This window comes from Ambystoma mexicanum, chromosome 7q (assembly GCF_040938575.1).
Source record: "Ambystoma mexicanum isolate Mex_15411 chromosome 7q, UKY_AmexF1_1, whole genome shotgun sequence".
NCBI classification, from domain to species: Eukaryota; Metazoa; Chordata; class Amphibia; order Caudata; family Ambystomatidae; genus Ambystoma; species Ambystoma mexicanum.
Genome location: NC_090941.1, coordinates 943,300,301 through 943,327,778, shown reverse-complemented (window position 1 = coordinate 943,327,778; position 27,478 = coordinate 943,300,301). Strand labels below are relative to the sequence as shown.

The 27,478-nt window shown below is 48.1% G+C and overlaps 1 protein-coding gene across 4 annotated transcripts in view; it reads left to right on the top strand.

The window, feature by feature from the left end:
• The window catches only part of ALG8 (ALG8 alpha-1,3-glucosyltransferase), a 496,629-nt gene that overhangs the window by 443,597 nt on the left and 25,554 nt on the right, over window positions 1-27,478 (top strand). For all 4 annotated transcript variants that reach the window (XM_069639932.1, XM_069639934.1, XM_069639935.1 and 1 more), the window contains one exon: window positions 11,441-11,538. In XM_069639932.1, the coding sequence (XP_069496033.1) occupies window positions 11,441-11,538 (98 nt within the window). The remainder of the gene's footprint in view (window positions 1-11,440; window positions 11,539-27,478) is intronic.

The window sequence follows — 27,478 nt, the reverse complement described above, 5'->3', positions numbered from 1 at the left end:
AGGGCTGCTGCTCATATGCCAGGGCTGCGGCTGCTGGTTATGTACTGTGACGAATTGAGGAAATCTGTCCCTTCTCCCCAAAGGAGAGCACCCCCCATACCTCCCCCTCCGTAAGCCTAGGGAGGTGACCCTGCTTTGCAATACCCTCCTAGGGGTAGAGACAAGTTGGACGTCATTTTGAGACTCCCCGTTTGGGTACAAAGACTCCTGTTTCTGTGAGGAACTCCCTGATGGCCTCCAAGTGATGGCTTGTACAGACTTATACAATGTACCAAATTGTTATCAAACTCCTGAAGATAATGTAAAGTTATATTATGAATGGCAAGACATTGAAGATATCCCTTTAAATTCAAGTCTCCAATGGACTGCAACGAGGAGGCTGAAAATGGATGCAAGACTAACCAGTGAGAGAGGGGAGGCCGAGAGACACAGGGAAAGCTCCCTGTGCATAACGGAGCAGAAGAATGTGGGGCTCTGGGGGAACACGGGGCCGACATGCGACAGAGATGCTCCAGTGCAGAACCAGAAACGCTGAGCAACCGGCATGCAAGAGCAGAAGAAAGCGAAGCCAGGTGGAAGAGAAAGAACGGTGTTGAAGTGACCATGACCACGGAACCGGAGTGGTGGGCAGTCTACCTGTACAACAGCAGCGAGACCATCCGAGGGAGTAAGCAACTCCCTGTGGAGCCACGATCCTAGTGACATCCCAAAGATGAGAACGGCACATCCAGGAAGGAGACGCTGTAGACAGAAAGTCTCAGAATGGTGACGAGAAGGAAAGAGGATCCAAGAGTATCCAAGGGCCGGCAGGTATCACCAATGTTGCCCTGGAACTCAGAAGGTAAAACGGGGAATGGGAATACTGGCAAACAAAGCAGGACTTATCACTTTGGGAGAACAAATCTGTGAACCCAGAAAGCCCAAACTCCTATATGAAACTGCACCCTGGGAATGAGGCAATTGTAATTGGAATTTGAACTACTATAAAAGAGATCAGATGATTGTAACAGAGATTCAGGAACCATAGAAAAGGGAGAAAAGGAACCTAAATAGACTTACGCTGACAAGAAAGAATAAGGACCAGAGAAGTACCAGTCCCTAAAAGAACTGCAAAACGTGATAAAGTGAATTACAAGGGACTGTTTCCATATGGCCTACTGAAAGAAGTAAGAGGAGTGAGAAGAAACTTGTGACAAAACGCGAGCACCAGGAGACGGGAGCCCTTCTCCTGACCTTAGTTAGTTATAATAGTGGCAGGGTTAGATAGCTTCAATTGGGATAAAGGCAGATTTGTTTTTGGACATTTATCCTGACTGATGAGCACCATGGCGAGAAACGGAGGCAGGGAACATCCCATAGTTATAGGGAGAGATGGGCCTTATTTTACTTTAAATAAACATCACAGAATACCATGCCTTTACCGCATACGTGTCCTTCTTCGGATCCTCCACAGGACATTTGCAAAAGCGACTCATTGGCCTGGTTGGTACTGCTCATGGGCCAGGATGAAAGCTGCTGCTCATTTATCGTGGCTGGGATGTGACTCATTTGATAGGCCAAGAAACTGCAAATCATGTGACAATGGAGGGCTACTGCTTGTCAAGAGCAGAGTTTGTAGGCCTCACCTACTTCTTGTTATCCAACTTGGAGATGTCTAGGTATGTGAAGGATTCTCCAGCATGGGGTCTGGCATGGATTCACATGCTCATGAATATTCCCCGTCGTCAGGCTGGGAATCCTCGGTAAAGAAAAAATCAGTATCAGTTTTGTTTCTGATCTGTCTTTCGTAGTAGTAACCAGTCCCTGATCTCTGCGTCATACTGACCGCAGCCAATGACTGCCCTCTACCTAAGCCCCGCCTCTGGCAGCCATCTTCAGATTTTTACCGCACGTTCAAGTGTTGGGATCCTCGTGCTATTGCTCTCGAGCGTTAGTGCTATTTTTCACGTTTTTTCTCAGAAAAATGTCTCTTTTTTTCGGTCAAAAGAACCACAGGCTCCACCGTTTATTCATCCGATCAACAGGGACCCGTGTCGGATTCGTCTACGCCCCTCAAGGGTGAAGATTTCGTCGAGCCGCGCTTTTGGAGGACTCCAGAAGTTTCTCAGGCCCATCTCGAACATGGCCCAGGAGAAGGGAAGGTCGACGCCCGGAAAGCTGTTCAGGGTCTGCCCTGGATGCCAGCTTCAGAATGTCTTTAAGGAGGACGAACACTCCCTTTGCCTTTACTGCCTACATGAGGACAAGACGCACATGGAGAAGGACTGTGCGTTTTGCGGCAATATGTCGGAGCGGACCATGAAGGACCGCCATCAACGTCTCGCCAACTGGCTAGAAGGAAAGAGCCCGTCAGGCGAGAAGAAGAAGAAGAAGAAGTCCGAGCGGTCTTCTAAGACCTTTGAGGGCGCCCCGGCTACAGGGGTCCAACAGAAGGCCAAGCACCGCGAGTCCGCTGGCACCGGGAGCGCCGAACGGTCGGGCTCTACGGGCGCCAGGCAGGGCGCATCCTCCCCGGCGCCATCAACCACGAGCCAACGCTCTGGCTCGGGTAAGAGGAAGGCCGAGCACCCGGCGAAACTCCTGGAGAGACCCCGGTCGTGCCCTAAGGCCCCATCAGAGGGGGAGCGAGGTGGTGACCCTCCCCCCAGGGAGAAGGTGGTGAGCGCACCTATGGTGGTGAAAGCCTTGATCCATCCGACCAAGGCCTCTATCGAGACAGTCGCGGCGGCCCGGGCTCAGCCTGTGGAGGCTACACCAGTGGTGGCGACCCCGGGGCCCAGAATCTCCCTGCCACCGCGGAGGGAGTCCTCTTTCATGCCCATCGACAGGACCCCCGTGAAACCTCCGACGGAGAAGAAAAAGGGGGGGCAGGAGGTCGTCGTGGACTCAGCCTCAACCTCTGAGGAGGAGCTGATCGAAGTCTTAGGCCACGGCTCTGGCGTGGAACAAGGCCATCCTGTCGGGAGGGACCCTGACGTGGAAGACGACGAGGGTGTCGAGGATGCCGACGGGGCTCCTGATCGCCCGTCGGATCTCCCTCATCCAGTGCCGCAAGACAACTCGGCGGCCATTTTGTTGGCTATACAGTCCTTATGCTCAGAGATAAGGACGAGACTGCCATTACCACCAACGGAGGAACCGCTCCCGACGGGGGACCCGGAGACAGGCCCTTCTGGGAGCCCTCCCCATAAGAGAAGAAGGATTCATCCTCCACCTCCTTTTCAGCCATCGCGCCCTGTTCAGCCCTCCTCCCCGTCCACGACACGTGGGGATGATACGGGGACGACACGGCCGTGACGGGTACGGACGACGAGGTTTACGACGAGGATCTCCCGTCGTCACCTCCCACCCGGGCTTCCCCGCCCGACGAGATTGGATCGTTCCACTCCATGATCACCAGGGCATCCAAGCTTTTCCGGCTCTGCCCGGAAGAGAAGCAGAAGGAAGGTTTCCTTTATCAACAGCGCGAGACCAAGAGGAAGACGGTCCTCGCTGTACCTCTACTAGACGATATTTGGGATGAGGGCCTCGCCCTCCTCAAGAACCAACCACGACGCCGGCTAGAAGGGATCGGTACAAGAAGTAGTACCGGGTCCCGGACGCGGCCCCCTTGTGCCTTCGGGCACAGCCGACCCCGGACTTGGTCGTCTCCGCGGCGGCCAGGAAGAAAGCGGGGGGGGCGCGGCCTCTACGTCAACCTCTCTGCCGGACGGCGAGGGAAAGAAATTAGACACGATGGGACGCAGAGTCATCTCGTCGGCAGCGACGACGATTAAGGCGGCCAACGCCTTGGCTATCGTAGCCTGCTACGACAGGAAGTTGTGGTACAAACTGGCCCCCCTGCTGGACTTCCTACCAGACGACAAGAGGGCGGAAGCCCTAGAGATCTTTCAGGAAGGAGAGGTGGCGTCGGACCACGCCATTACGATTGCGACGGACATCGCTGACACTGGATTTCGTCAGTTGGGCAACGGCGTGTGCCTTAGGCGGCTTGGATGGCTCAAGGCTACTGACTTCCGTCAGGACGTGCAAACCAGAGTCTTGGGCATGCCGTTCGACGGAAACAACCTGTTTGGGAAAACAGTGGACGATTCCCTTCAAGCCATCAAGGCGGACACGGAGACGGCCCAGGCTCTTGGGGTTCTCCAGCAATGGCGGCTGCCCTTTCGGAGCGGCGGAGGCAAACAGGGTGCCTCCAAAGGTTCCAGCGGCGGATTTTCCACCTACCGTCAAGCGGCCCGTTCGTCGTCACAGGAAGCTTACAGGGGACGAGGCAAGTCAGGCGGACCCTGCCGTCATCGCCAAGGAGGACAAGGCGGCAAAGCCTCGTCGAAGCAGGACTGAACCGGCCGTGGGGTCGGGCCCCCACCGAAGCACCCCGGTGGGAGGCCAGCTGGCGTGCTTCGTCAGCATGTGGGAGTCCATCTCCACCGACCGTTGGGTGCTGGACGCCCTAGCTCAGGGTCACGCGCTCGAGTTTCTAAAGAGGTGCCCGCGTGTCCCCCCTGTGGCCAGGAAAGAACATCACGTCCCTCAACTTCTCTTGGAGGTAAAGGCGATGCTCAAGAAGGGCGCCATCAAGCTCGTCCCAAACAGGCTTCGGGGCTCCGGAGTTTACTCAAGATACTTCCTCGTGAAGAAGAAGACGGGAGGATGGCGTACCATCCTGGACCTACGACGACTGAACAAAATCATCAAGGCACAGAAGTTCCGGATGGTCACCCTCCAACACGTCCTGGGTCAACTGGAGGAGGGCGATTTCCTGTCGTCGTTGGATTTGGAGGATGCCTACTTACATATTCCCATCCTAAAGGGTCAGCGAAAGTTTCTCAGGTTCGTGGTCCAAGGGCGTCACTACCAGTTCAGAGCCCTTCCCTTCGGATTGAGGTCGGCACCCAGGGTGTTCACCAAGTGCCTCGCACCGGTGGCGGCACAGCTGCGCCGAGAGGGGATCCACGTCTACCCCTACCGGGACGACTGGCTCATCTGAGCAAAGACGAAGGAGCTCGCCGTGGAGCACACGGCAAGGACCGTCCAACTACTCACGGACCTGGGATTCTCCATAAACTACGCCAAGTCCCACCTGGTGCCCGCGCAAGACGCTCTGTTTCTGGGAGTGAAGCTCGACACAGTGTCGCTTCTGGCCTCTCTGTCGGAGGAAAGGACGAGGGCCATCTTGGGCAAGGTGCAGCGGATGCTGGTTGCGGGCGCGGCCAGGGTGAGGTCCATCAAGTCCCTCCTCGGAATGATGTCTTCTTGCATTTATCTCATCCGCCTGTGCAGGCTCCGGATGCGCCCGTTGCAGGAGTTCCTGGACGCGCGCTGGATCCAGACGACGGGCAGCTTCGAGGAGAGGATCACACTCGACGAGAGTTTCCGACGAGCGATCCGGTGGTGGGGCACCCGCGCGCATCTGACGGCGGGCATGGACTTCCAGACCCCCGGCCACCAGGAGACAGTGACCACGGATGCCTCACTGGAAGGGTGGGGAGCGTACACCGAAAATCTGCACGCGAGAGGCCTTTGGCTTCCTACGGAGAAGTCCCTCCATATCAACGTCCTGGAGCTCCGTGCAGTGTTTTGGGCCCTCAGGTCCTTTCTTCCGTCCATCAAGTGCAAGGTGGTGAGGATCTTCACCGACAACACCACCACCATGTTCTACATCAGGAAGCAGGGCGGTACCAGATCCCCAGCCCTGTCCAAGGAGGCGCAGGATCTGTGGCATTGGGCCGTCGCCCAAGGGATGTTTCTGGTGCCGTTTCATCTGGCAGGGATAAAAAACACCATTGCCGACTCGCTCAGCAGAGAGCTGCGCTCGTGCCACGAGTGGGAACTACGACAGGATCTAGTGGACCGCCTCTTCCGACGGTGGGGCACACCCCAGATCGATCTGTTCGCAACGGCGACGAACTCCAAGTGCCGGAGGTTCGCCAGCAGGTTTCCCCAGCCGAGGAGCATGGGCGATGCTTTCTCGTTCCCCTGGGAGGGCCTGTTTCTATACGCGTTCCCTCCATTGCCATCGCTGATCCGGCTCATCAACCAGCTCAAGAGGTCACGGTGCAGGATGATCCTCGTCGCACCTGCGTGGCCGAGGCAGATATGGTTCCCGGACCTTCTGGACTTGTCAGCGTCCCTGTCAATCAAGCTGCCAGTGGACGCGGATCTTCTCTCCAGGGAAGGAGGCGCCATCCTCCATCACGACCCGAGGTCGCTGAACTTGCAGGCCTGGCTCCTGCAGCGTTAGAGTTTGGAGGATACGACATACCGGCCGACTGCAGAGAGGTTCTTGCAAAGGCCAGGGCCTCCTCAACTCTTAAATGCTATGGACACAAATGGAAGAGGTTCTCTGTCTGGTGCCACGCACAGAAGATTAACCCTCTACGGATTACGGCTCCCCAGGTACTGGCGTACCTTCTGACGCTGGCCAAGGCTGGACTGGCGCACGCGTCCATCAAGATTCATCTTGCTGCGATCTCCCGATACACCAGAACCACGGGGCGGACGTCTTTGTGGTCTCATCGTCTGGTGAAAGAATTCATGAAGGGACTGTTCAGATCGTTCCCACCGGTGAAGGCTCCGGCCCCGGCGTGGGAGCTCAACGTGGTGCTGACCAAGCTCATGGGACCTCCGTTCGAGCCTCTGCACTCGGCTCCGTTGAAGTTCTTGTCGTGGAAAACAGCGTTTCTTGCGGCCATCACCTCCGCACGAAGAGTGGGAGAGATCCAGGCCCTTTCCTGCAAACCTCCGTACTTGACTTTTCAGGACATGAGGGTAGTGCTCAGGACGCACCCCTCCTTCATGCCCAAGGTGCCGTCGGATTTCCACCTCAACGAACCCTTGGTGTTGCCTGTTTTCTTCCCGTCGCCTTCGTCGTCGGCCGAAAGGACTTTGCACTCGCTGGATGTGGCTAGAGCGCTGAAGTTCTATGTGGACCGCACGAAGCGTTTTCGGAAGACGTCACAACTTTTTGTGAACTTTGGACCTGTCAATCAGGGGAAGGCTCTCTCAAAGGCCTCCATTTCCAGATGGCTCTCCGGCTGTATCATGTACTGTCATCGGTTGGCAAACCGACCGCTGCCTGGCCGTCCGAGAGCCCATTCCACCAGAGCGATCGCAGCTACAACGGCGTTCCTATCTGGTGTGCCCTTGCTGGACATCTGCAGGGCTGCTACGTGGAGGTCGACGCACACCTTCACGAAATTCTACTGCGTCGATCGGGATTCCAGGGAGGAGTCCAGGTTCGGCCAAGCAGTGCTGCGCAATCTGTTCGCCTAAGGTGAGCCTGGTGAGGAGGTAAGAGTGGCTTAATGTTGAGTTTGATGTAATGCTTAATGTTGAGCCTTTGCCACCTCCCGTGGTTGTGCATGTGTGTACTGCTATGTATTCTTTATTCATGAGCATGTGAATCCATGCCAGACCCCATGCTGGAGAAGGAACAAGTTATTTACCTGTAACTGTTGTTCTCCAGCATGGGTCTGGCATGGATTCACAGGCGAACCCTCCCGCCTACCACTCTGCGGCTCTTCACTTGGTCATACTGCCACTTCACCTGCTACCAAATCTGAAGATGGCTGCCAGAGGCGGGGCTTAGGTAGAGGGCAGTCATTGGCTGTGGTCAGTATGACGCAGAGATCAGTGATTGGTTACTACTACGAAAGACAGATCAGAAACGAAACTGATACTGATTTTTTCTTTACCGAGGATTCCCAGCCTGACGACGGGGAATATTCATGAGCATGTGAATCCATGCCAGACCCATGCTGGAGAAAAACAGTTACAGGTAAGTAACTTGTTCCTTTCACGGTACCACTGTGTAGCCGTCGAGTCTTTTTGGAGGGTGTTTTCAGCATTGGGAAGCATGAATTGGTGGTGTCCCGGATCGCAGGTTCTGCATAGTGGTTTGGTTTGGCAGTGTTCCAGTTGGCAGGTTCATTACGACCATAAGAGCTGCATGGACTAACTGAATCCTGGTTCATAACATAGAGGCAAATTCTCTCACCTCGCTGCATGAGCCATGGTTGCAATCAAGAGTCCTGGCAACCAGGATGGTGCATGATTACTGGTCACAGTGCCAGATGACCATCCTTATTTACTTATTTTCTGTACATACCACTGTCCATGCTTTAGAGGGGAAAGAGTGTACCACTTCATATAGACACATAAACGCATAAGGGACTGAGTGGGACACAATATGGCTATGTTGCTTAGTTTTGGCACATATGGTGGTGCTTTAGTGCCACCTTGTGGTCGAAAGAGGAGGGAGAAAGAAAAGGTTGTTGAAACATCGAATGTTTGTTATTGGCATGCGCTTTCTGCATCACAGATTGTCTTGCCGCTCACCATGCTTTCGTCTGCTAGCATGTCTTGGCACCGTCACAATTAAACAAAGGAAAACTGCATAGTTGTTTAATTTATGTAGCCTGGGTCACTGGCAGTCTAACATCATCATGATCTCTCATCCTAGTTTCCCATCCTAGTCTGTCGCAGTAGTCTTTCATCCTAGTCCTTCCTGATTGCTCTAGTCCCTATCCTAGCCCCTTGTCCTATTCTCTCGTCCTAGTATGTCATCCTTGATCATCCTCTTAGTCACCTGTCCAAGTCCCTAGTCCCTCGTACTAATTCATGGCCCTAGTCTCATATGAGTCCTAGTTCCTCGTCTTGATCCATCATTCTAATTTCTCGTCTTTTTGTTCTTCCTAGCCCTAGTTCCTCATCCTAGTTTTTCGTCTAAGCCTCTCACCCTAGTATCCCATCATAATCACTTACACTCATTCTAGTCTGCTATACTAGTCTGCTGTCCCTTGTCATCCTCCTAATGTTTCTTGCCAGCCCCTCTTCGTAGTCTCTCATTGTAGTTTCCTGTCCTAGTGCCTTGTCCTAATCCCTCATCCTAGTTTTATGCCCAAATCCCTTTTTCTAGTTTCTCACCATAGCGCTAGTGCTTTGCCCTAGTTTCTCATCCTGTTTGCTTGTCCCCATCCTAGTGTCCTTTCCTTGTAACTCACCATACTCCTAGTCTCTGGTCCCATTCCATGATACTAGTATTTGTCCCAGTCTTAGTTCCTCATCCTAGTCCCTTTTTCTCGTTCCCTTTACCTTGTCATCATCCTGTCTATAGTCCTCACCCTATTCCTTGCCTCTCATGCTCTTCCTTTGCCAATGCTTGTTTTCTTTATTGTCGACCCTTGCTCCAAAGTCTAGTTTTTTTTCAGTTCTGGCATCCCAAGTAGGCATAGTATCTTCCTGTTCCATTTTGTTCCATATTGAGCTCGTGATAAGTTTGGCCATACGCGCCAATGTCTTCAGCCATCCCACTTGGCTTTTGTGCCTGCCCATGTCTTACATTCTGGTGTGTTAGACTTGTGTGATTAACCCCCGCTATTAATCATGAGACTACTCGTTTGCCAGGGCAGGCCCAGCTGCTAATTTGTCTGTCCGTGGCTGCTCTCTTATGCCATGTTCAGGAAGCTGCTAATATGTCTGGTCTATAACTGGTTCTCTTGTTCCTAAGACTTTCCACAAAATCATCTTTTATAATCGTTGATTAAGGGAGGAGTGAACAAACACGAGGGGATTATGAGCTCTTTTCTACCCTGTAGCATGTTCTCCCACATCCTTGGATATCTGGGACACCCACTGACCGGAGTGGTCTGGCTTAGTCTGGAAGTCTTTACCCGAACTAAGGCTGATAAAAAGTGGGTGGTGATCTTCAGCACTATCCCAGAAGCCTTCAATCCCCCTGTATATGTTCTTGATCAAATTTAAATTAATAAATGTTTCATCCGTCTAAATGTAAGTAATAGCCCATGGCCCTCCAGTCCACCTGCCATTTTGAATTCCTCCTTGGACTGGTGAAGAGCAGTTGCTGAAAGTTGCTTCTCTCCTGCTATCCACAATCAAATTTGGGGGAACACCAGCAACAAATTCGGAGAATGGTTTGTATATCATGTTACAAAAAAGAGAATCGGAAATGATGGGAATGTGATTTTGAGCAATTCAATAAGCTGGCTGGATGGTCAGAAGTATCATTTTCAGTTGCTACGATGTTGGTAAGTAGATTGATATTAAGGTTTCGTACATAATATAATTTTAAAACATTGATGGAATTTGAATAAATAGTGCTACAGTTTGTGGGATTAACAGTAATACAGAATCTATACAAATGTGCTAAAACAAGACGTCATAAAAAATGCCAACACATGTTTCAATGGGAAAACACCTTTCAACCGTGTAAATAGTCAGGACAGAGGAATTACTAAGTGAACACATTCAGTGTTCTATGTTCATAGCATTCATATTCTTGAGGCGTACCATTTTGTGGATCTAAACATAAAAAGTACTATTACATACAATAGATAGTTACGATTAGATGGTTTTATTGAACCAAAATATAACATGGAAAAATCACATTGTTACTATGGTTTGTTATTGGGGAAAACAGCTGCAAAACAATTTAACTGCTGCATTAGTATGAGGATCATAGGCTAAAAGTTGTTTGGTAATCAAAGAGGGAGCTGTAAAAAACACATTTACCAAGTAAACCTTTTTGCAGTTCTCCGTGTACCCAAAGCCAATATGATATGGAATATATGGGGAAAAAGAGACATCATTTCATAATCTTGTTTGAATATGTCCCAATATTACAAGGTAACAGTGAACAAAGAATAAGCTGTAAGGTAATTAATAAGCTTGTATGTGTGAAGACGGTTCAACAACTTCTCTAACAGTCCATAGGAAATGCTGATGCTGTTTCCGAAAAATAGGAGCCCGGGCTTGTTTGTGATATGAAAGGCCACACATGGCCAGTTCAATATTCACCTCATGTCAAGGATGAGAAGAAGACAAAGTGACCAAATAGACCGTGTTTCCCTCTCAAAACTCATCAGCGTTTCTTTGTGTGTTAGACACATTTCTGCAGTCAGCAATGGTCCTTTCAAAACATTGCCTGGACACTGCTATGCTCAGTGGATTGCGGGCATCCGAAATGTAAAAGAATAATTGATTTATATTTGGTTGCATCGTCACGTTCTGATGTCGCGATCGCATATCAGAAATACAGTTCAGCCTTTCCTTCCCTAATGAGGTGGTGAGCGGCCGCTCGTAGCTCGTTCTCACCACAGTACAACACATCTCCAAGTCCATATGAGCCTAAAGGTGCAAGGTTCCTGCCTCAGCCCTGTGAGCTCTTTTTCTCCCAAGGGCTCCACGAAGACCTCTGTGCTCACTCTGGTGTTTAGTCAGGCCATTCTGATCTGTTTTACAATATGAATTCCTACAGTAGCGGCCACAAAAATTATTAGTGACTGGTTAACTGAATTTCTCATTTGCTTGTGTTTGAGACTTGTTGCTACATTTAGGATTCAATGCAGCCCAGCCAACTACTGCTGTATTATGTAACATGTTAATATATGGTAACATAAAACAAATTGTTTCATTTCAGTGTCCTTTGTGTAAGGAGTGCAAATGATGCTGGCATTTACCTAATTTTGACAACTACAGGTCATCTCTCTCTGTTCCCTCTGCTATTTACAGGCCCAGGCAAGTGTTTCTATGAGTCTTTCATTTTCAGTAGTTGCACAGTTTCCATTAATACCCATATGGTTGTATCAATATTACTGTATTCATGTGATTGGCTGCAATAGTGCTTTAAAGTGGATAAGGGTAATTCTGCACACTTGAACAATTGCATCCATCAGAAAATGCATTGAGCTTCTTCGTGTGATACTGTCACTGCAAATTCGTAAATACACAAAATGCACATTTGATAAAATGTTTCAAAACTTGTAAATTTAACACGTACATGACTCGAAATTCATATTCAAGGAGCAGGAGCCAAAAACAGCTCCTGGGTGTCGAGCATCACCCAACAGGCAGGAGCTACAGCTAGGGAGTCAAGAGCGAGGACACAGCCCACAGCAAATTTAACCTTCACATGAGATGCACAGTTTTCCCTTTTGCCCATTATGTTTGATCCATTATGTTTAAATGTTTACTATATCTGTTCTAATTCTTCTTTATCGACATTCTCAAGCACTCAATGTTAATGTTTCTTATGCATGTTTGTTTAGGTCGACAGTGGTCTTGGAGCCAAAAGTAGCCCCTGGTCACAGTTGGAATCAAACTAACCAGGCTTTCCTAGGTTAGAAGCAGGAGCTAAATAGCTACCAGCTCCCAGCAATTTCGAACCCTGCAATTACTACATACAATGCAGGATGCTAGTCTGCAAAACATTCACCAATGTTGAAAGGGAAAAGCATAAGAAAGAAGTAAACAATTTGTGGAGAAAACCTACTCACAGTTGATTCTGACATGTAATGAAAACAAGGCAATGTCAAGAGAAGAGTCATGAGAAATGCACTCAATTGAGTATTTAATAAACATAAAGATAGGCATTACGCCATGTACACATCGGGCCTCATTACAAGAATGGCGGTCCGGGAACTACGGTACCGGTAAGCATGCCAGTACCGTAGTTCTGGGGCTGCCATACTACGGGCTGTGCTCGTGGGTGCCTGACAGCCCACCAGGTTTTTCCTGGAGGGCTGCCCGGCACCCGCAAGTACAGCAAGTCGGATGCACTGTCACAAATCTGCATGTGCCGGTGCATCCGACGTCCCCAACCCCATTCAGCCCTATAGGCCCATCCTCAATGACACACTCCTGCCTCCTGATACTCCTCGATCTCTCTGCAGCCTTCGACACAGTAGACCATCAAGCCCTTTTCAGCCTAATGCACAAGATCATGGGTACCTGAAAGAACATTGGGCCTCATTACAAGTTGGGGGGTGCAGGTTAAATTCGGCGATATTACCGTATACTGCTGCATTACCGCACTGCCCTACTATAACTTCGGCTGAAAGTTGGAGTATTCACCTCCAGCTATGAGCTGGAGGTAAATCTGGCAGTTTTCCGTTGTTTTCTGACAAAAATCCCCCATGGAGTACAATGGACGTCATTTAATAGGGACTTACATCACCTACCGCCACTTTTAATCCAGTGGTAATACCGCCGGACCAAGTGGTGGTAACGGTATTACAGTTTAGTGGTATCTCGACGGATTTACCTCCCAGATACCGCCAAACTTAGAATGACGCCCATTGTACCCTGTACAACCTCTGCCTACTATACCAGCGTCAATTTGTCCAGAAGGATACAACCTGATGACCTCCTGAATACATCAACTGTGGAGTCCCACAGAGATCCAATCTCTTGCCCATGATCTTCAGCCCCTGGGAAAAGTCCTTGTTAGTCGGTACCTATCCACTGACACACAGACTTTACACAATCCTACCTGAAAAATGGCATCCATTGTAAAAACCCACCAAATCAAAGGCCTGATCCAGACCTTTATGTCCAGCGCCTACCTTAAATAGGACCCTCTTCTTACCAAAGGCTTTTAACCACTCACCAACTCTCCTCGGAAAAGTCTCTCTCCACTCCAACTGTCAACATTCCACAGACATTTGCCCACTTTGTTGTCACTCACTCATGAGTCAATCCAAGATTATATCACTATGCAGGACAATGTTGCTGTCTGCAGTAATGCATCCTCACAATACTGGCAAGGTTGTCCAAATAAAAGGGCACTGATTTTACAGATGAAAACAAGGAAGGGCAGGATTTTAACCCTCCTCTTGCCAAAAGCAACTCCCAGAGAAAACTAATTTTACAGGTCAAAGCACAGGCTGCTACTAGCCCACAATTAAGCAAGGGTTTGGCTAGTCGATTCTGGATGTATAGATAGAAGAGGTTTTGGTAAGTGAATTAAGATTGTTCTGTATAAATAGACATTTGTTCCAAAAACAGTCTGGCCATGCCTCCACATCACTGTTCCTCATCAGAGTACTTACCTATGAAGGTGATCTGCATTGTTGGTTGTCTCCATGAGCATCAGTCTGGCTCCAGAGCTGCCAGAAACACGCAAACTGCTCTCCTGAACATCCATGTAGACCTGCTCTCAAACCTTGATTCCAACACCCACTGTGTCCTCATCTTACTTGATCTCTCTTCTGCCTTTGATACGGTCAACCATGCCATCCTGCTCAACCGTCTCCGTGATAACCTGGGTATCACCGATCAGACCCTGGCTTTGCTGACCTCTTTCCTCTCCGATCTACCCTCCAAGGTCCAACTTGGGTCCTTCCTCTCCTCTATCTCTACCCGTGCTGTTCCTCAGGGGTGTCTAACCTCTCTCCCTGGCTGTTTAACCAATACCTGACACTTCTTGCCCACCGCATTGCCGCTCTCTGCCCCAACTTTCAGTGCCATGCGGATGACACTCGACTCATTTTCAGGCTCCCTTCCGCCACTACTTCTCATTCTCTCATCTCTGACTGTCTGTCTGCTATCCAGAAGTGGTGTGCCACCAATGATCTCTGCGTTAATGGCAGCAAGACTGAGATTCTCCTCATTGGCACGCCTGCTCCCTCCTTTCCTGTCACTCTTTGGCCGGACTCTTTTGGCCCTCTTCCTGCTCCCACCTGTGAGGCTAAAACCCTTGGGGTCATCTTCGACTCCACACTCTCCTCTCCTCACATCTCTGACGTCTCTAAGAAGTCACACTACCAGCAGCACCTCCTCAGGGGTATTCTTCTTTTCCTCTCCTTCCCCCAGAATCTCACTGTCTCCAGAGCTCTGGTTCTCTCTAGGCGGGACTACTGCATCAGCCTCTTTGTGAATCTGCCTGCTTCTACTCTCTGCCCTCTGCAACTCATTCAGAACAGGACTGCAAGACTTGTCCTTGGCCTCAAGCCCATGGGTCGTATCTCTCCAGGACTGAAATCTCTGCACTGGCTCCCAGTGACTGCGAGGATTAAGTTCAAAGCCCTATACATTGTCCACAAGGCCTTCTGGAGACTGGGGCCTCAATACCTTCAACTCTCTCTTCCTAAATATCTTCCTTCTTGAGCTCTTCGCTCATCCACCTCCAACACCCTCAGGGTCAGTCGCTTCACCAACAACGAGTTGGTGGTAGATCTCTTTCTTCAGCTGGGGCCTCCCTGAAACTTGAGGTGAACCATCTCCGGTTCCGGAAACACCTCGAAACCTTCCTCTTTGCTTCTGCTTTCTCTCCTTCTCTCCCCTGCTGAATTCCTGGCTGAAACTGAAACTGCACTGGTCACCTGGCCACCCTCTGATCTCGGTCCCACACTTGGGGACTGTTTTCTGTATCCCTACAGTCCCCTACCAGCACTCAACACCTGATGTCTGCACTTATCCTTGCGCTTGCCACCAGCTGGCCGCACTTTTACTTATTACTTTTATTTATTCTATGTATGTTTTAACTGTCTTTCCCATGTACTGCACTGCCCTCCCCGCACCTTTCCCCTTCCACTGTACTTGCGCAATCTCAATGTCACCTGTCCTAGTAAGATTGTTGTCTCTGTCTTCCCTCTGTTACCCCTCCCTTGCCTCGTCGCACCTTGAAACACTTTTGCATAGGCGCATTATAAATGCCATATCATATCATATAATTCCGATAGAACCTTTTCCCAAAATATTTTCTATAGCCCCTCCCCTCACAGACAAGGGTACAAAGTACCTGACCTGTCCCATAATCCTCATGTTTGCTTTCTGTCCTTTCCAACAGGAAACCCTGGAAAGGCCAGTTGAGTTGGTCTCTTGTTTTTCTCATGTTTTTACCCCACTGCTGGGATGGTGAGTCTGAGAATGCTGTTTTGTTATTTCACCCTACGTCCCCTCTAGCCATTGGCTTCAGGATAGGAGGGCAGCCCCAGGCCTGGGGAGTATGGAGCACTGTGGGATTGTCTGCTGGGTTGATTGCCAGAGGTGCCCAGGTTTGTGGGTGGGGGTTGATGGATGCCTTGCTTTTTGTTATTCAGGACAAGGCATCCTGGAGAGGCTGGCTGGGCCGGTCGCTTGTTTTCCTGAATATTTGATCCTACTGCTGGGTTTGGGGAGTCTAAGCATGATGATTGGTTATTTCCTCCTTAGCCCGATCTTCAGGAGGATAGGGCGGCTCCATGCTCTGTGAGTATGGGGCATCCCCAGGGTTTTGTGTGGGCTGAGCTCCGTGGGTGCCTAGGCTTGTGTGTGGCCACGGATGCCTCTCCCTGCACCTGCAAAGGTCACGCCACAGAGATGACATGGGACATTCTATGGAATTTCAATATAATTGTACAAATGTTTTTCACTAAAAACGAGACCTGCAATCTACATTCTTCGTAAACAGTCATAGCCTGACACCCGCATATTTCTGTGGTCAAACTTATTTTGGCAAGAAAGAAAAAAGAACACAAAAACAGGCTTTGTCACACCAAACCTATGGCGCTCAGCCCACACAAAACCCTGGGGATGCTGTTTGGTGCAATCTGCATAGCACAATGGTTTGGGCATTGAACTATGAGCCCTACAGATGGGATTCAGTACCGACATGCTAACTCTTGAAATTGTGTATCATACGTCTGTGGATTTAGTTAAATACAAACAAATATGAAGGTTTAGATGCACAGTGTTTCGTTCCTGTCTGCCATGCAAGGCTGCAGTCCCTCTGGAGGTGGGTAGGGATTTTCCGGCTTCAGCTAAAAGATGGCAATATCGCCTTGGGAAGGCATAGGGTACAGAGATTAGAGGTCTTGGAGCATTTTACTAGTAGTACAGCACCTATGACATTTGGCAAGACAAGCCCACTATTGTTGGCTGTTGTTTCTTTTCCTCTGGGGTCATAGGGCTTGCAATTTGGTTCAGTATTCGGCCATATGTGGCCCTGGGTCTCCAAACCTCCACCGTAGTGGTTGTTTGTGTTGATAACATGCTTTCTGCAGGATCAGGGTTGAGATTTTGGTTTGGGTGAACACTGTTAGCACTTCATGTAGTCCCTTGTCTCCACAGACCTCTGGCTTGTGGTTTGAGTCACGCTGAAGATGTGAACTCTCAGGTGTTGGTGCTTTTTATTTCAGCTGTCAATAGGTGTTAGTGCATGCTGTATTTTTGGCAGGTATTGGCTGTGCCTCGTTTCTGTTCTGGGCTAGCCTGTAGATATCTCTTCTTCGTTGACCATGTCAGCCCTAGCAGGTTGGGTCCTGTGGCATCGCTGAGAATTGCAGCAAGGTAATTGGGTTAAGGTGAAGTGCTCTGTGGGTACCGCCTCCTGCCCATCTCCAGTTGCAGATCAGTCTTGGGTGGGGGCGAGGGGTGCTCTTCACACTCTGTGGCTCGCATAGTAACAGGTTTGAGTGATATAATGCGTCTCCTGCTGAACCAGATAGGCTGGTGGTTGTATGTGAAGCAACCCCGGGATGGGAATTTGGCAATCTTCTGTATTCCTGCTGATGGGTTGGTCCTGCCTCGTAGTCATAGTCCTGCCTCGTAGTCATACCGAGCAGGGTAGCTGGTTCCTGACCCTGGCCTTCTTGCATTCATGGGCATCCGTTAGGTCGGCCTACACTGCTCCTGGAGTTTCTGGGACTTACTGGAGTTTCTGGGACTTCCTGAGATGTATGGACCATTACTGGATCTGCTCAGTGGCCATAGAAGTAGTCTTGTATAGGAATTCCTGATGCATATGTTGCACCCAAGCTGTCTACGAGGGGATCTTTGTGTCTCTGAAATATATGTAAAAGAGGCCTAGTTGGTTTTGCTAGGTCCTTGCGTTACCTCGTATGATAGATGGAGCGTGTACAGGTGGACTTTTTTTAGTCGGCCCATTAAAGATGTGGGCATAAATTTGAATTTTCAATTATTCGTTACGCGCACACAACAAACTTAATCGAATCCTGGCGCAGATGGATCAGTGGACTAACATAGAGAGCATTCAGTCATATCAGTGTTATGCCATTGAAATTCACAGGAGAGGAAGGATAAAAAAAAAAAATCCTATTTGAAGAGATGAATCTCTAGACATGCTCTAAAGGTCAGGAGGGAGTTAGCCCTTCTTAAATTCAAAGGGAGACTGTTCCACAATCTTGGCCCAGCAACTGAAAATCTGCAGTCTCCTCTTGAGACACATTTTGTCCTGGGAATAGCAAGCATGAATTTGTCATCCGACTTTAAAGCCCCAGCAGGATAATACAAGTTCAGCTTGTTCATTAAGTAGCTTGGTGCCAAGCCATTGATACATTTGTACGGTATGCAGTGATAAAATCACAGCAAAAATATTGCCTGTACAAAAAAATAGCGGCAAAAATACTGTGGTTTGACCCATTAAAGGTGTACCCCATTACACCATTTAAAGAGAGCGGGGGTTGCAGGGGTGTCCCCCGCTCCCCTTAAATGGTATAATGGGTCCAAGGGTTGCTGGGGTATCCTGCGCATCCTTTACATGGATTGCAGCGGCAAAACCACAGCCTTTTTGCCGCAGTATTTTGTGTCCACGGCCATTTTCGCCATGATTTTAACACATGGAACCATTTGTACACCAGACACCCCATCTTAAATGTTATACGGTCCTCTACCGCTAGCGAGTGAAAGGAGCGGCGGAAGCCTAAGGTTGAGGTGTTTTTAGATACGCCGAATACCTATCTTACTCCTGCATTTTGTGCTTTTTGTAAGCGCTAAATCTGTTTGGCCGGAGCTCCAGGTAGGAGTCCATTACATTAGTTTAGTTTGGAATTAACTAGAGCTCCCACAACCAAAGCACGGTCAGTATCCGGAACGTAAAAAAAGTGCTTGACGTAGCACATGAATATTGTAAAAAATGTATTGTACTTTGGCTGAGACTTGACCACTGCAGCCCAGGTCACTCTGACATCTGAGATTTTGAACCTTAGTGGCGTATTTAAGGCTGTACCCCAGAAACCGGGCTGGAGGTGGGCTGCTTTTCCTCTCTAGTAGATGTTTAGGTCCAAACAAGATAACCTCTGTTTTCGGGGTTAAGTTGCAGCCAGTTTTGTACCATCGAAACCCCTATTTCCTCCAAGCATTTGGCTACCTTAGCAAGAGCGTCTTCCACATCGTCAAGCCGAATGTACAGCTGCATATCATCAGCGTATGAGAGGAAATCTCCATTAATGGGCGAAGATAAATATTAAATGATAGGGGGAAGTGCAGACCGCTGTGGCACACCACAGAATTGACAGAGGATTTCAGATATAAATCCTCCCACCTGTACACATTGTTTGTGCCCTGCGAGTAAGGAATTGAACCAATCCAAGACAACAGGGATCTACATTTACTAAATTCTTAATGCGATCTAGTAGGATGCCGTGGTCCACCGTATCAAAAGCAGCGGATAGGTCGAGCATTACAAGCAGGGAGAGTTTACCTGCATCCCCTGCCTGCAACATCTTGTCCCATACCGCCACCAATGCCGTCTCTGTCCCATATCCGGGCCGAAAACCGGACTGTAGAGGGTGAAGAAAACCCTTGTCTTCAATATAGTTCTGTAGCTGGCTTGTGGCTACTTTTGCAACATTTTTCCTGGCAAGGGAAGGCCAGCAATGGGACGATAGTTATTGTAGTCCTCGGGATCAAGACAAGCCTTTTTTAACAGTGGGGAAACAACTGACAGTTTCAAAGGGTCTAGGATCATCCCCTGGGTAAGTGATGCATTTACGAACTCAGTCACAAATTGAGTCAATTCTGATGATAATTGCTTAGCAACTAATACAGGAATTGGAAAAAGGGAGTCATTTGTAGGTTTTAGTTGTGACAAAAGACTACAAATTTCCTACCCTGACGCCTGCTTAAAAACTAAACTGGGCTGTCCCAGTCGTTACACTTCCCAAGGCCCTAGAAGTTTCTTTGATTTTATTAACAACATTCAAGTGAGGTATACTGACTGGCTCTATTTGGAGCCTGATATTATTCTGAATATTCAAACAATGTTCTCTAAAGAACATATTCAGCCCATTAATATAGTTTACAGATGAGATCTTCATTGGAATATTCGTGTTAGGGTTGACAAAATTCACAATTGTTATAAATAGTTTTTGCAGGCGATTTGCTGCAGCTGTAATTTTATTTGCCAGGAAGTTAGATTTTGCTCTGAAGATAGCTTTTTATGATTGAGGCATGTTCAGGCAAATTTAAAAGATACCATCTGTTCTCGTGGTATTAATATTCCATTTTAAGCTCAGAAAGTTGTGCAGTTTACTAGACCTTGGAGGGGCTTCTGGAGGAAATGGCTCTAAAGGGGGCATATTTAGTACAGATATTACTCATTATTTGAGTCCCCTGTTGAAATAGGGCATCACACCCTTGTGATACACCATACTTACACAGCGCCTTCCCCAGTTCAGGTTCAGGTATAGTATCCAATTCCTTTTTTTCCGGTTAAGGGTAGCCCCACCTGATATGGAGGGAGTAGTTTCATATTTGACTGCCTTCATAGAGAACAGCCTAAGATAATGGTCTGCCCACAAAATGGGGAGTGTATCAATCATACCAATCTCCTTCCCTCTGGCTTAAACTGCATCCAAACAATGACCCAGTTTGTGTGAGTGTGGACTAATATTGACACCATGTTGAGCTAAGATTTTGTGTAGTTGTTTTGAGTCTGGCTTGGTGTGATCCTCCAATCAGATGTTTACATCACCAGTACACAATAGTTCCTTATATTTAGTACCTGTTGTGGCAAGAAAATCGTCCAGGCCCCCTAAGAATGACGCCGCCAGCCCAGAGGGCCTATAAATCTGCAGGATCCTTACCGAGTACTTGGGGTAGCAGTAAGAGCCATTTCACCGATCTCTGACGCAGGGTCCCATTGAATGGATTTAAAGTGGTCAATGTTTAGCTGAGATTGGTAGGTGACTGCAATTCCTCCTCCCAACTTGCCCTGTCTATTAATATTTTGAATAGTGTATCCCTCGGGAATCAGACAATGAAACATGGCGTGAGAGGTGTCCCTAAACCAGGTTTCAGTCCAAACGTCCAATTTATGACTCTCAATTAAAAAAGAGATCTCTGTGGCATGGACAACCGCTGACCTGGTGTTTAACAGTGCGGCTGTGACTGGGATATGAGAATCTAAATGTAGCCCAGAGCAGATACTACCAGCTTTATTTCTTTCTATACCCAACCCGCTGGTTTTTAACAATGTGCGAAGGGAGAAAGCCCCCTTTTTGATGTTCATACTTAACAAAGAGTCCCTTGTATAATGAACATTTGTCATGTTTATTCCTGATCTCAATAAGATCACAAATGAGATCAGTAGAGTCACAGAGATGCAATCTGACGATAATACCTTTTGCGTTGATGAAACAGCAGAACAGCGTGGCTTGACCACTACCGCGAACCCAGGCAGCAAACAGGCCAAACAGTAATGGCCTGCGTTGCGTGTGAAGCGCGTTTGCACAGGGCGCACGGGCGTAAAGAGTGTTGGGCAATGAAGTTCAAAACTTCATCATTTATCTACCACAAAGCATCGGCAGAGATAATTAGCAGTAAAGTAGTTTGGCCGAGATATAACTAATATAGAAGTTCACTTCAATATAGTAAGACAGTTACTAAGAACGTATTAAATGTGGCGATTAAGGGTGGTCATAAGCCGTGGACAGTTGGTTGTGCCCTCAGTGATCTATGTTGGGATCTAGCATTATGATAGGTGAGGCAGAAGCTCTGATATCTCCCAAGCCTCTTCCCTTTCCATGGTGAAGAAAAGATGGATGCTGACACTCTTTGGGTTCCTACATTCTGCCTGCTGAAGGCACATGGACTGTTCTTTGTAATGTTCTAGTGTGTCATGTTGAGAACATTGGAACATGTTTGCAATGGATCTCCCTTTCAGTCCTCCCAACACTATTTGGTTAGTTGTGATGGTGAGGCCCATCTCACACATTCTGGCGGATTGTGTCGGTGTTGTTTCGCTGGATTGGGGGTGCCTGTTCTGATTTAGCTTATTTCTTCCTTTTCCTCCAAACCTCTGAGGTTCTGTGGTAGCAAGTAGTATCTGTTTGGGTGACATGTTAGAATTACTGGATGTGGGTCTAAATCTGTCTACTTTTGGCACCTGGTTCTTCCTGCTTTAGTTATCTGCTTCTTCAACCCACCTGAGATGCGGTTCTAGGGGTTGCAGGCTGGAGGGCAGGCTTGCTTGTTGGTTATTTTTGATTCATCAGCCTCTGGGTAGATTTTCCGGCATAGCCGACCTATTGAGTGGTTTCTGTGTCTTTTTCCTTCAAAAGCCTGAAAAAGCACATAGATTATGCTTTGTCTTTTTAATGTGTGGGGTTTTACCCCCCCCTGAGCCCCTCGTCCATCCGTAGTACACCACTCCCCTGCACACAAACAGTTTCATTTTCACCACTACCCCACCCTTCATTTTCATACACACACACATGCACACAGACACTCCCTCAACACCTCTTCCAGGTCTTGCCGCGCCTGTCCGCCCCTGTGTGCACTCTAGTGCGTCGCAGGGGTTGATAGTTCGATTTAGAAAGACCGCTCTTTGTGGTCACAGAGCAGTCTTTCTAAATCGGCATTTTTTTATAGTTTTTTTTTTATTATTCACTTAAGACCATTCAGGGAGCTTATTCTCTCTGATGATCATTGTTCCCTTTGTGGGGGGTCAGAGTATTCAGAGCTCCAGCCTAATTTTCCACCCTATTTGAGGGGTGCCTGCACTGGTGCACCGGAATAACTTTGGTTCCCTATTTCAAATGGGTGGACTGACCCACGCTTGAACTACTTCAGGCCAGTAATTGGTACGGATAATTTTGATGATCATCTGGTTCTGAGGCTCATGGATCTGCTTAGACCACATGCTCTGCATAGTCCTAAATCTAGTGGTAGTCACGGCGTATTAAAAGATTTGTATTCGAAAGTTGAAAACAGACATCGACAGGGCGTGTTAGTAATTACCATCCCTAGTGTGATGTGTACTGTACCCATGGTCCTTCACGCATCGAGGTCCCTCAGATTCTTTCTTTCCACCATCGTGGTCCATCGCAAGTTACAGAGTTCCTTCCAGGCTGATGCTTTGACTAGTTAAAAGTTTATTTGTAGAGTTCTCTTTATTTGTGGTCCGTTTTGCTGCAGCATCATCCAACTGCTCGACGGACAATTCCTTTGTCTACGACTTGACTGAATCGCCAACCAGATGCGGCCTTCACAGGCATCTTCAGGCTCCGTCCTCTACTGTAGGGATAGAGGGGGTAGGTCTTTCATACTGACTTCTTTAGAGAATGCATATTCTGCCACCCCTTACCCTTTTCCTCACGTAACTGCCCTTTCCATTTATAATAGACAAAACACCTTTTTAAATGTTGCCCAAACTACCATAAAAAATTCCTGTGGAAAGACACGCACCGAGTGTGCAATTACTGTTTCCCTATGGATCACCCTGAAAAGCTTTGCAAGTCCTGCAAACGTTTTGACTGAAAACACTCGAAGATCGTCGCGCCAAGCGCTGGGCCGTCCATGCAATGCAGGCCAAAGCCGCCATCGACGTGTAGAAGGACTCCAGTGAGGGCAGTAGCGGTGTCCTGAGTGACGCCAAATGCGACCAGGGTTTGTCTGAACCCCATTTGCGGGCTCCCCACTCCAATAAGCAGGTCGGCGGCTCTGTGACGGAGACAACACCCGGCAGCCATAGCACAAACACGTCCAAGAACATTAAGCACATAGCCCACGGCCAACATTTGATTAAAACGTTGAGCATCGAAGCCCACACGGTGTGTCCGAAAAAAGCCTCTAGGTCTTCCCTGTCCTCTGGACCATCGCTTATGCCTTCGCCTCATGACAGACTGCAGAAACCGGCCGCCAAATTCGGTTGGGACCCCGTGCATAAAAAGGCCCTCCTTTCGCAAGACAAAAAACAGGCAGTGAAAGGCGGTTCCGCGTCCCCTAAACATATGCTGAAAATGCAAGAATTCATTAAAAAAACACATCCCTGCTGTCCTGTTAAAAACACAGTCACCGAAAAAGTTGAAATCTTCAACGCCTATGTCCTCCAAAAGCATTCAGGTTATTAATTCTTCCTCCCCTATAGACAAACTCTCAGGGGCTATGCATCGCAAGGAACAGGTACCCTCACAAGCCACCCCTACCATGTCGGGCTTCCCACCTTCATGTGACTATACTCCTGAACAATTTAACAGAATTATAAAGAGGATGTCATGCTTTGTTGACTTTGACAACCATCCAGAAGACCTGATGTCCCTTAGAGATGCCTCACAGCCAGGGTCTTCAAAATATCAACCCCCTGCTAAAAAATCTTTTCTTGAGCCACAGCCTAGCACCTCTGCCTAAGTCCCCTTGGCCTCCACCTATCAAGACCCCTCTCACGACATGTATGATGTGGATCTCTCAGGGTCACAAGACCCTGGCTCTCAAGGGGACCTATATAGTCAGAACCACCAGCCTGTAGCAGATTCTCCTGTAGACAACCAACTACAATACAATGAACTGCTGCTGAAAGCTGCCCAACTCTTTAGTATTGACACCCAAAAGGCACACGTAGACAAGGACTTTGTGGAGGAAGTTCTGGGAGACAGGAAGTCGGCCAATCAGTTTATCCCACTGGTACCGTCTGTACAAATGCATATACAGCCCTTCCTACTTGCGCCTAGACTCACAAGGGTGGTTAACCCCAGAATCAAGGAATTATTCAGGCCAGCGCCCACAGACCCTCTGCATATTAGGGGTCAGCTAAAACCTGATTCACTAGTCGTCACCACTACCAGAAAGAGAGCTGGCACTCTTCTGGTGTCGGCTGAAGCCCTGCCAGACAAAGAAAGGCTTATCAAGCTAGAATCGCAAACACTACACCTCTGGGTAGTTATGGCTGCCACAAGTGGGCTGACTTGTAACACCAGGTTGAAGCGGTTCCAGAACCCCTAAAATGACAATTGTTAAAGGAATAGTGTGCTCACAAATGTTATTGTCCCGAGAATTCGGGCATGTGGTTTTAGGCAAACTGTGATCGTTTGTAAAAACATTTCCTATGCACCTTACCTTAGTTTTCCGCAATTGTACACACGAAAATCAACAAGCGGGCGCGGCCATCTTGTGCTAATCTTATCCGTGGATCGATCACCCTGAGTTCAAGGGCCCCTGCGGCACTAAATCATATCACCCACCCCTGAAGCCGCCATCACTATTCCTAGCGATATTCTCCACCTATTTTCATGATGTTAGTGGGCAGCGTAACAAAACGCGCCCAGTCATCACCTACGTCTTAACGTCAGTTGATGCAGAACCCGGAATATCAACACACATCCTCTCACAGCACAGCGCGTCCCAAGTTGGAATGGAAAACACTATTTTTAAAGGAAACATCAATACTCTGCAATTTATAATATGCTTTTATTTCACAAAAAACGCTCGGAGAACATCATTGATTTCTATTTACCACCAATTATTGAAAGTCCTTGGGTTATAGTATCAAAACGTTATCATGAGGCACACAGTGTTCCTATCGGGAGAAGATGCGCATTCGACGCACCTTGAAACGCCAGGCTTCGCATCAGCAACTTGCTAGACCACTGTCAACGATGACGGGTTGCTCCTTGTCGCTGATACCACCAAATGGCATATCGGTCCCAGGTGATCGTCTCACATCAGCGTAATGGAAATCCATCTGTTTAGGCGTATCTGCCACTTCTGACTGAACAAACCATCTGTCGGTATCTGGAACCATTGGATTTTGCAGAACGGCAAAATATAGCTGTGTAGAAAACATAATAAAAATATATTTTAGTAGCCGTTCTTTATTCAAATATATCCATTTACCCTGTAATTCTGCACCGGGTGAAACCTAACAACGAACACAAACCACAAACAATGGAAACACACAGCTGTGGACACTCAGTGTGAAAAAAAAACATAACAGGTTATCATGCCATGTTGTTTCTAGCGAGGGGCGCCTGCTACCTTTTTTAAAAATGTAACAGAACTGACAAAATAAAATTTTCGACAAGCGAACGCAGCACACAATGATATGCCATGGGACGAAGTGGTTTAGATATCACAAGCCTGCATACAGGTTGTGTTTGCGGGTCGTCGATGAATAATCGTCACAATATGCTCCAACTAACAACCCATAACAATGTAAGTAAGCAATACCGGTCACAAAATGTAACCTTTACTCTTTCGTCTTTAAACTGAATAGTTCAACTTCCATAATATTTGGTATTTCCATTCTCTTGGTGTTACACAGAATGTCCGCTCATAACAACGGTTTTCATAAAATTAAAGTAAATGTTCCAATGACCAGTTTTAAAATAGTAAATCTTATAATTTTTGTGGGTATTCGACACCTTCCGCCCTTCAAGCCATAGCAAATCCTCCCTTTCGTCCAAGATCGAATAACAATTGAAGCTTCTTAAGAGCGTGTATGCCTGGTAGGTTTGATTTTTGTGAAGGAAAGCCATAAATCTAAAACATACTGTACAAGACGTGTCGGTGTGAACTCCCCACAAGCAACATCAAACGAAGTGACCTTCACTCCATGGGAGCGATGAGCCTGGCTGACCAACGTGGCATTGGAAATATTTTCGAAAAATAAACAAATTGTTTGCTGGTATCCAACTGTTACACTGAAGGTCAGTGAAATAGATAATACAAGCCACTGAAAGTATGGTGTGACCTAAGATTCCATGTGTTTGTCTGAAACAGACCGTGATAGCATATGATGAAATTATATTGCATGTATAACGCGCCAATGCACAAGTGCTTCAAGGTGCGACGAGACAATGCAGGGGGAACAGAGGGAAGACAGAGACAACGATCTTACTAGTGTTGGGAAGTAGACTATCCTTGCCCCCCGCCCCCTCGTTCGTCACTCTCTACCCATAACATATGTAATAGCCAAGGAGGGAGGCGTAGCCAACCCCCGCGACATTCTGTTACACCACACCCCATCGCAAATAACAAGTACACTATAGTTTCAAGCCCAGCATTAGGAAACCATTTTGAAATAGCACGAATGACATATCTCGAATGACAACTTTCTGCTAGGCCCGGAAATCCATCTCTGTACAAATGCAGCTCTCCCATCCACAGCGCCTCGCTCAGCCAGCCCACACATCTCCTCCACATTGCCACATCTGCGCGTGCCCTGTTCTCGTGGACGAATGTGCTTAGAAATCCAAGTGCCCATTCATCTCCACTGCACTTCCCGTGCATTAACAACATCCACCCCGCCAGGTCTGAGCCCACCAGCTCAGACCCTGCAGTTCCTTTCATGCTGATATCCATCTGACCCTCCTTTGCCCTGATCTGTCAAGGACCCACATCACAGCTCTTATCCCATGTAGTAATATATTCTCCCAAAAAGCAACATAAGTCTACCTATATCCGAGGATCCAAGCAGGGCAGATGATCGCGCTGGTCCATTTGAGGGGGAAAGAGGAAAAGAGCAGGGCAAAAAGTTGACAAAGAAGATACATATGAAAAGACAATTTAGGCCATCAACGTCAGAGCCATGCACTGCATATGTGGTTTGGGTCTAGCAGAGGGATTTACAGGTACCTAGCAACCACAGACATGTATGTTATCGTTCGAGGACCTGTAATATAAACGAAGGGAAGGCAAAAGATATAAATTAATGAATCATAAACCGGATTCAATCTGCATA